Source organism: Egretta garzetta, unplaced genomic scaffold (genome assembly GCF_000687185.1).
Source record: "Egretta garzetta isolate BGI_Z169 unplaced genomic scaffold, ASM68718v1 scaffold154, whole genome shotgun sequence".
Taxonomy (NCBI): domain Eukaryota; kingdom Metazoa; phylum Chordata; class Aves; order Pelecaniformes; family Ardeidae; genus Egretta; species Egretta garzetta.
In genome coordinates, this window is record NW_009259600.1 from 8,931,372 (window position 1) to 8,941,856 (window position 10,485).

General features: G+C 43.7%; 1 protein-coding gene across 1 annotated transcript in view; it reads left to right on the top strand.

Annotated features, from left to right (window-relative positions):
- The first annotated feature begins 5,586 nt into the window (after nt 1–5,586).
- Nucleotides 5,587–10,485, top strand: part of TRHR (thyrotropin releasing hormone receptor) — a 14,138-nt gene continuing 9,239 nt past the window's right edge. The window contains exon 1 of the mRNA XM_009638325.1: nt 5,587–6,381. Within this exon, the coding sequence (XP_009636620.1) occupies nt 5,587–6,381 (795 nt within the window). The remainder of the gene's footprint in view (nt 6,382–10,485) is intronic.

Genomic DNA, 10,485 nt, shown 5'->3' on the forward strand with positions numbered 1-10,485 from the left:
AAGGGCAGATGACCTAGATTTGTTTGTCATTTTCTCACAGATCCTGCTGTCATAGATCTTTCCTCTAGCTCTTCTCTGAGTTGTATCCGCATCTCAGTAGGTGCGTCACAAAACTGGACACAGCCCAGTGAGGGATGAATTCATATATCACGTTGGATATGATCCTGCTGATATGCTCCAGATGAGAATTTAATTTCACACCAGCTTCTCATTAGCCCTTTGTACTGGTGGCCATATGGCTTGGGAACAGATGAGCTGCTTCTGCAGAATCATTCTCCTGCCAGTTATTCCACACTGGTTTTGTGTACCTGCTTGCTCCTGCCAAAGTCTACCACTTCATGCTTTCCCCTATGAACTGCCCCCCCTCTTTTTTCAGATCACTTTTCTGTGGTGATTTTGACTTAGCTGATGGTATCTTAAGAGGTAAAGTCCAAGTGAATGCAGATAATTCAGCAAATCAAACAACTTCATGAACGCAGTCTTTCTCACCCATTCTTTTGTGCGATCTCTGATTTTTTTCTGGAAAAGCTCCTTCTGCTTCATCAGGTCCTTGTAACAGTTTCTCTCTGCCTGACTTGATAGAAATTAGTGAGGAAAAGAGTAGACCTCTTCGAAGTCCTTTCAGTCTCCTTTGTCACATGATCCCAGATCTTTCTCAGCAGACTACGGTATCCAGTGACCTCGTTGATAGGCAATAGACAAAGCAGATTTCCCATGTGAGGTAAATGATTGCTTAAATAAATTTTTCTTACTTTTTTTGGCCACTGTTTTTTCAGAAAAAATAAGATAAAATTCCATATTACTTGCCTTAAGCTAAAAGCCAACACCACTCCAACACGAAGATTAAAAGAAAACAAAGATGATGCAAACTCCCTCACCTGTGAAACAGGATTTGCACTCTCATACACGTTAAAAGCCCTTAAATCAAATAGAATTTGTCAGATACATGTAGGAATCCCCAAGTCATCATAAGCCCTAAATCACTTAGGCACTTTCGGAAAACTTACTCAGGTTTTTAGCAGTACCTCAGTGGAGGTATTCTTTGGTGACAGGCAGCAAAAAATTTCTTAGAAAGAAGAATCACTGCCTTCGGTGATGAGATTTATCTCACAGAAAATGTGTTTGGTCCCCTCACAATCTTTACTCATAAAAGGCTTTTTTCCAGGTGCAGATTCGTCCCACAAACCAGGCACTTTGCCACAGGTTCACTACATTAGCACAAAAACACAGCTACATGGTGTGGCAGGTGTAGGAGAATAAATTCTAGTTGACCACAGTTACTACAATATTTAACCATGCTAAGTGTCAATCCGAAACACACTTGGAGTTGACTGTGCCAGTAGCTAGTTACCCACCTCAAAAGCCAGCCTTTGGACGGTACTGACGTTACATCACCGGTGGTGACTTTAGTTCCCTACAAACTGCAGCCTTGGAGACATTTGGACAGCAGTAAGAGCTCGGTGCTCCCTCGGAGGTGCACACAGAGTAAAGACTCCAAATTACTTATGATTTTTTATGAACCCTGAGTACAGACAGGTAATAAGAGTACGAAATTGCCATTTTTGCAGAGCTCTTTTTCAGAACAGAAAAAGCCAGCTGGGGAAGTGATCTGAGTTAGCGAAACAGAATTAAGAATAAATTATAGCTAGTGGGGTAAAGTGTTTACAGTGATTTGTTGTTCCATCTCAGCGTGTGCTTAACGTTATGAGACGGTTTGTTATGGGTTTGTTGTGCCTCAAGTGAGCACAGACACGTTTTAATTAAGACAAATGGGAAAAAATTTGGACAAGAATATTGTTGGCGAATACAGCACAGGGTGTATCAACACGATGCGTCCCCCTCTCCCTCCTGCCCAAATGGTTGTACCAACAGAAATATATTAGCAAAAGTCAGCAAATCTCAGGGGCTTGTTTTTCCACCTATTGTTGTGGACTTGCTAACTGCATCTGTACTCATTTGTACATGTAATGTCAACTGATGCCTGGACCAACAGGTATGCGTATAAAATGGAGCAACAGATACACAGTAAAAGTTTCACAGTGATCTCTGGTCCATCTGCTCTCAAAATTTCTCTAGCACAGCTGCTGGGTTTGCATGTATTAATGCTGAACTGCTTTTGAAACTAGCCACTGTATTTTGTTGGTTGCATTAACACAACATTAACTGCGAGAAAAACCTGATCTTTTACTGATTCCCACATTCAGTATGTGATCTCTGACTGATGGTCATGTTAAAAGGGTAGTTTGAATGTATCAGGTAATGTGCATCACATTATGTTTATGCCAAATCCACAACTCCAGGTGCTTTAATTACATAGAACATATATTTAGAATCATAGAATCATAGAATGTTTTGGGTTGGAAGGGACCCCTAGAGGTCATCTAGCCCAACCCCCTGCAGTGAGCAGGGACACCGCTAACTCGATCAGGTTGCTCAGAGCCCCATCCAGCCTGGCCTTGAATGTTTCCAGGGATGGGGCCTCCACCACCCCTCTGGGTAACCCTTTCCAGTGTTTCACCACCCTCATTGTAAAGAATTTCTTCCTTATATCCAGTCTAAACCTACCCTGCTTCAGTTTAAAACCATTACCCCTTGTCCTGTCACAGCTGGCCCTACTAAAAAGATTTTCCCCATCTTTCCTATAGGCCCCCTTTAGGTACTGAGAGGCCGTAATCCGGTCTTCCCGCAGCCTTCTCCAGGCTGAACAACTCCAACTGTCTCAGCCTGTCCTCATATTTACAGTCTAGAAATTCCTTCTACAATTATTGCAGATTTTACAGAAACATTGTAGGTTGGGGAAGTACTGTATGGAAGGAAAAGGGAAATGCTCCATAGAGAATGTTAATCAATACTATCAAAATCCTCTGAATGCCTTCTGTGGATAAACTTCCCTATAGCCATACAGTGACAACGCTACACACTTTTCTTTACCAGAATGCAACACTTGGCAAAAAGCCATAAAAAGTGAACTACTGGCTGAGACAAAATGCTCTATCCCATCTCTGATGCAGACCAGTAGCAGATGCAGAAGAATGAGACAAGCATCAGATGATACATTTCTTGCACATCTTCCAGACATCTCAGATTCACTTCAAAGTCATGTGGGCTTTTAAATAATCTCCAGCTTCTCTGTCCCCCATGTCCTCAGCCATTACTTCTGGCACTGCAAACACTTACATACTCTCAGACATCCGTGTTCTTCAGTTTCAGTTCCTCAGCCCCAACTCAGGCCATCCACATCGCCTATGTATGCTAACAGAATACATGGAAACATGTGGAACAAGACTTATGATGGGACGGTATGGCAGAAAGGCATTAGTCACGAATGAAAAAGAAATCAGTCCATGGAGGTGCCGAAACCTTCCGATTCAGCTGAAGTCACTGAGGTTTAAGGGATTTGTATAGGCTGTCAACCAACTCGGTTTCCTGGTTTGAACTCTGGTTCAATCCCCTGCTGGGTTTGATCCCTGTTGAGTCCCTGGTTACTGACACTGAATCTGTGCTAGTTCACTCCTGGGCTCTCTCCCGGTGTGTTTTATGCTATGTGGTTGAGCAGCTTGGGCTACACCCATTAAAGCCCCATCGTTTTAAAAGCATAGATTGCTAATGGGGAATCTGTCCAGTTTGAAGGATAAAATGTTGTGGAGTGCGAAGGAGTCTGGGAGGAATCCTTTTTCTGACACCCTGGTGTCACACTGCTGCTGGCCTTCTTCCTTTTTCAGCTGTGTCCAGAATAACGGGATCTGCAGATCACATGGAGCAGGTCGTATGGAGCAGGTCTCAGTAAGATCCATGATACGGTTCTGTGGATAAAGCATTGGTCAAGTAACCAGTAACCTGAATTTTCCCACAAGTCACTGCTAGGCCACTGGCAATGAATCTGATTCTTTTCACCTGTTTCTTCATCTGTTAAATACAAATAATTATATTTGCTTTACTTTGTTAAGTACTTTGGGTTCTACAGATGAAAAGCATCTGAACACAACCGAATTGTGAACAGGCAAATGGAAAAAAAGGCTGGAAAATTTAACTGAGTGGCTTCAGATCTCTGAAATTGTTTGAGTCTAATTTCCAGCCCTGGTTCAGGTGGCATCCTCTTTTTGTCACCACCTGTTGTTTCAGTCTCTTTAAAATCCTAGTTTTGCAAGTATTACACCATGTGCCTATGCTAATCCCTCTCTCTCAACACTAAAATGTTTGAAATCCAAGTTGCTTTTCCCCATTTTTTTTAACCCTTCCTGAGCAAAGGAAAAAAACAGTTGCCCTGAATGGAGAAAAAAGGGGATTTTTAAGGCAGATTTAATCTCCAACCTTTTAACACAATAGTGTAAGGACAAACAATGGTTGAAACACTGCGATGGAGGAGTTGACAAGGGCTCTTTCACAGAGCCCTGCAGAAGGGTTTGCTATGGTTTCTCCTACGGAGGTATTAAAATTGGCAGAAGGTGAGACAGTAAAGCTCCGCATCCATCTCCAGGGGCAGCTGGGCTCCTGAGCTGCTGCATCCGTAGCTCTTTTATCAGCACATCTCAAAGAAGTTATTTCTACCAGTTTTTGGATTGTCTGTGGTTCTACACAACCTGACTGAACAAGGAGGCGTTTATTGAAGCAGAGGAGACGGTGGTGGATTAGTAACCCTCTGTGTGTGTGCGCGTGTGTGTGTGACTGATCTCATTAAGAAGCAATTTGTTCTCTGATGGTTTTATTGTTGCTGTGCTACAATCCAGAAAAGAGCTGAAAAGGCTCAGGAGTGATGAAAGCAATAGCAATAGAGGTTTTGAAGAGAATTGTCTGTAAAGTAAAGTAGAGAAACCCAATTTTTCCTGCTGGTTTCAGAAGTCGGGGTACGTTTCTTCCTGTCAGCTCTGAAGGGACTCTTGCAGCTCCCTGCAAAGCAGGAGGCAAGTGTAAATTACTGTCACTGTCACAGGGGCAGGGATACAGGGGAAGTCAGAATTTTAGAAATTGTTGTGGTTTTGTTGCCAGTCAACCTCCCCTTTGCTTGCCAGGGTGAATCAATATGATCGATACAGGAGATAGCCACCTGAGAGCAGAGAGAGAAAGCAGCGAGAAGTAGAAAACCTGTGGGGCTTTACAAATCCCTCTCACCTCCCACTGCTGTCTCCACCCTCAGTACGTCGTGGCTCCTCCTGGAAAGTGGTGATGCTGAAGTCTGCCTGGACTGGATCCGCTCAGTCCCATGCACTGCTTTAGCCAGCTGGCAGTGCAGGAGGGCTCTGCTTTCCCTGCCGCTGCCTCCTCCTCTGCAGGGGGAGAAGCTCTCCACACGCTGTGTTTTCATGCATGCCTCAGATGGGCTATGAGAAAACAGACTTTTAACCTGTGTGAATGAGCTGGAGTCTTAGAGGGATTAACCTGGCTGATAATTGAATTTAAAAAGACTGAAAGTCCAGGTGCTTTCAGGTGAGTGGAAGACAGCACAGGAATGGGACTGTGACTACATGGAGAACGTGCTCTGGGGCTACGGCTCACCCACGCTCTGCTCCACTCACCCTTTTGCAGGGGACCATGGAGAACATATGCTGAGGCTGAGTGCTGGGCAGAAGGAGCAGTGGGCTGGTGAAGATGGAGAATGGCACAGGAGATGAGCAGAACCAAACTGGGCTCCCACTATCAAGCCAGGAGGTTGTTACACCCGAATACCAAGTGGTTACCATCCTCTTGGTCCTCCTCATCTGTGGATTGGGCATCGTGGGCAACATCATGGTGGTTTTGGTGGTCCTCAGAACCAAACACATGAGAACTCCCACTAACTGCTATCTGGTGAGTCTGGCCGTGGCAGATCTCATGGTGCTTGTGGCTGCAGGACTACCCAATATCACAGAAAGCCTCTATAGATCCTGGGTGTATGGCTATGTGGGATGTCTCTGCATCACTTATCTCCAGTACCTAGGGATCAATGCTTCTTCTTTTTCCATCACTGCCTTCACCATTGAGAGATACATAGCCATCTGCCACCCAATCAAAGCTCAATTCCTATGCACTTTTTCAAGAGCCAAAAAGATCATTATTTTTGTCTGGGCTTTCACCTCCATATACTGTATGCTCTGGTTTTTCTTGCTAGACCTTAATACAGTAGTCTACAAAGACACTACTGTTGTGTCCTGTGGCTACAAGGTGTCCAGGAGCTATTACTCTCCTATCTACATGATGGACTTTGGTATATTTTATGTCTTGCCAATGGTATTGGCAACTGTCCTCTATGGCCTGATTGCTAGAATACTGTTCCTGAACCCCATCCCTTCGGACCCAAAAGAAAACTCTAAGACATGGAGGAGTGATGTGACTCACCAGAGCAAGCCCGTGAATTCCAAGATGACTAACAGGAGTTTCAATAGCACTATTGCTTCTCGAAGGCAGGTAGGAACAGCAGTTTGAAATGGCTTTCTGAAATCTAAAACCCACTTGTTTTAGATATCACTAATCTAAACCTATGGAAGGGGGTAAAATATATTCTCCCTTTTTGCTAAGAAGTCATGCTGAAATTTTGTGATGTGTATACACATATGTATAAATATGGGGTTTTTTTCTTGCCTATTCATTATTACCTACTGCAAGGACTGAAAAACAAATAGTATTTTTTTCCTATATCAAAAAACGATTAGGAAGTGTCAATAAAGAGTGAAGCATTTTTAACTATAGTTTCTTTATATTACAGCCTGTTAATAATCCTGCCAAGTATACAAAGTGACTCTTGAGTTACTTTTGAGATCTGGAGAGAAGGAACTAGCCTGGGAGTTTGGGAGACTTGAGGTTTTGCCCCAGCCAAGGCTCTGTGTCACTCTGCAAACACAGTCGTTACTTTTCCCGTTTCTAACTCTCTTGTGAAAAGTCTGCTTAAGCAAATCTGTGTATAAAAGTGCTTTGTAAATGCTAAGTATCTTCGTTATTCTGTTTCTCATAAAATATTTTTGTGTATTGATGTCTCAAAACTGAGGCACAGGTTTGACTAGCTTCTTTTTATATTGTTAAAGACGTATGCTGCGATGTGTAATTATACAGGTAGAATATAGCCTGTAGATTAATTTGTGGCTGTTTGCCATAAGCCGTGCTGCCTCATACTCACACAGCATGCAGAGCAGGTAGCACGGCCGGGTGCAGCGCTGAGCAATGCAGGCTGCATCCCTTCGCAGCTGGCTCTCGGGAGCAGGCTCCGGTTGGGTCCGGCAGCTTGATGTGAGCGTGGGGAAGCGACGCTCTGCGCTGCGTGACTTGGCTTAGAGCCCCCGGCAGCCTCTGCAAGGTGCCCAGGGGGGTCACTCTGCCAAGTGGGACGCTTCTGCCCCCCTGCACTGTGCAGTTCCCTCAGGCAGCAAAGCCGAGGTGTGCACCTTTTCAAACAAGCTGAGTGCCCCCCTTGGGTGACAGGTTGAAATTTTTACTCTTCTTGTTTTATGTAGATTGCTACTGTTTAATGAGAGGGACCATTTTCCCTTATTACAGAGGTGGCACCGACCTCAAAAGTTAACTGAGCTGCCTGCCAGAGCACCAAGCGCTCGCAGAGCACTAGAACCATGCTTTGAAATGCACAGCTGAAACATGTGGGCTAGGTTATATTTAATTATGTGTCTCCAACTGTAGTTAATAGTCAGATTAGAAATGTTCAGTTTTGTTTTTCTTTGTCCATTAATTAGTAGAAGAAGAAGATAATCTGCTTTTCAAGTTCCAAATATCACTTTAGTATGCATGCTTGATTACATGTCCTTAGCATCACTTGAAAACTGACAAATCTTTTACATTATCCACATTGCTGAATGTGGATACTGTTATATTATGAAATCAAAAATTGAGGATTATAATGTGATGTCTTTTATGTCTTGTAAAGACAGCAAGACTTTTTCTAAAAGCCTAAGTAACCTGACTGTTTAAAGTAGCATCATTATGAGTAAAGATAGAATTTTTACATATAGTACAGCATAGGAAATAAAGCAAGGATAGTGTGGCATTATTATCCCCCTGGTATCAACACAGGCTGGGGGAAGAAAGGATTGAGAGCAGCACTGCCAAGAGGGACTTGGGGGTACTGACAGATAAAAAGCTGGATATGAGCCGGCAATGTGCGCTGGCAGCCCAGAAGGCCAACCGTACTCTGGGCTGCATCAGGAGAAGCATGGCCAGCAGGTCGAGGGAGGGGATTCTGCCCCTCTACTCTGCTCTGGTGAGACCTCACCTGGAGCCCTGCGTCCAGCTCTGGAGCCCTCAGCACAAGAAGGACATGGAACTGTTGGAGTGGGCCAGAGGAGGGCTACAAAAATGATCCCAGGGCTGGAGCACCTCTCCTATGAGGACAGGCTGAGGGAGGTGGGCTTGTTCAGCCTGGAGAAGAGAAGGCTGCGGGGAGACCTGATTACGGCCTTTCAGTACCTAAAGGGGGCCTATAGGAAAGACGGGGACAATCTTTTTAGTAGGGCCAGCTGTGTCAGGACAAGGGGTAATGGTTTTAAAGTAAACCAGGGCAGATTTAGACTGGATATAAGGAAGAAATTCTTTACAATGAGGGTGGTGAAATACTGGAACAGGTTGCCCAGAGAGGTAGTGGAGGCCCCATCCCTGGAAACATTCAAGACCAGGCTGGATGGGGCTCTGAGCAACCTGATCTAGTTAGCGGTGTCCCTGCTCACGGCAGGGGGGTTGGACTAGATGACCTCTAAAGGTCCCTTCCAACCCCAAACTTTCTATGATTCTATGACTATTAGTAATATTTTTTCTATAATAGCAGCACACAAAATATAGCCAGTGGTGTAAAATGGGAAAACACAAGTCCATATTCAAAAAGTTCTGTTCTAAAATTTCAACAAGACACACAAGTGAAAATTTCTTGTTGCTCTGGCAAAGACGTGTAGAGCTGACAATGTAGTTTGGCCTCATAATGAGTTCTGCTGTCATGTAAACTGTCTATATGCCTTCTCGGAACTGCACCTGCACTACAGTGATGGAGCAATTTCCAGCATGTGATCTGTAGAAAAAGTGACTGAAAATGTGTTGTGCACTTCCTACTTCTGTGGCAGTTTTCAGATTTATCCAAAAACATTTCTACAAAATTAGATTTGTGCATGCTCCTGTGGTGGGCTGGCAACCAAACACCCACCCAGCTGCTTGCTCACTCCTCCCCACAGAACAGGGGAAGAACAGGAGTGAGAAGGCGGATGGGTCAAGATAAGGACAGGAAGATAACTTATCGGTTACTGTCATGGGCAATACAGACTTGCCTTGGAGAAAATTAACTTAATTTATTGCTAATTTATTGCCCCTTGTTGTAGCCACAAGTTACACTCAGTCCCTTATGTGATGCCACCAGCGGTGTGGGATGGGGGAGAGTTGCGATCAGGTTGCAGAGGTTTCTCTCTGGTACTCCTTCCTTTTCACTCTTTTCCTCTGTTTCAGTGAGGATCCTCCATGGGCTGCAGTCCCTTCAGGTGGTACTTCACCAAGGATTGCCTCCTCCTCCTCTGACTTTGGTGTTCTCTCTGCTGTTTCTCACTCTTTTGTTCCCTTCTCCTCTCTCTCCCTCTCTTTTCCTAGCATTTTTGCCATTTCCTAAATACGTTTTCACAGAGGTGCCACCAGCTTGGCTGATGGGCTCAGTTGTGTCCTGTGGTCAGTCCACTGGACCTGAATGGAACCGTTTATGTCTGGCACAGGGCAGCCCTGACCTTCTCAGAGAGGCCAACCCTGCAACCTCCCCACTGTCAAAATCTGGACACAGGCATTCAGTACTGTTCCGTTGAGTGGTTATGATTAATTATTATTATAATTAACCTATTATGAGCTCACATTTATATAATATACCAGAATGAATCAGTAAGTTAGATAGGTTTCCTCAACCTTCATGAAGGTTTAACTGAGGAATTTCATAACCATTTTTGACAATGATTAATACAACATGGCAGTATGTGAATTGATTTATGCACTTAGTCCAGCCTGGTTTGCTTGACTAATCTGGATTTAGTTTGACCTAAACTGCCAGGTCATACTAATGTCTTTAATTTTCTTGGGACTTCTCATTATCAGTTTTGAAAGTCTTCCTTTGTTAAAAATAGTCAAAACTTGTTTTTTACCTGGGTAAGGGAGTCTTTTGTCCCCTACCTTGGCAGACAGTGTCTGTGTTTGAGTTGAAGAGCACTGATTGAAGCTGTTTCCAACTCACGGCTGAAATAGATTCCATTGCCTTGTTGGTTTTTAGACCTTTTTTTTTTCACCTGTATTACTGTGTTAACATTATCTGTACTGTCAGCTTTGTCTTTCTATATCAGCTTACAAGAATTAGCCTTCTGTATACAGTCAATACTTTCTATTGTGAGTCATACAGTTTTGCAATTTCAATTGTTTTCTTCAAAAATAGCAATAAATCATTTAGGTTTCTGGTATGAGAGTTAGCCCAGAATTAGAAGCTGATGGACTGAGAATATAAAGAGCAACTTGAAAACCATCCTGGATTCAACACCAAGGATGCTTCCTCATATT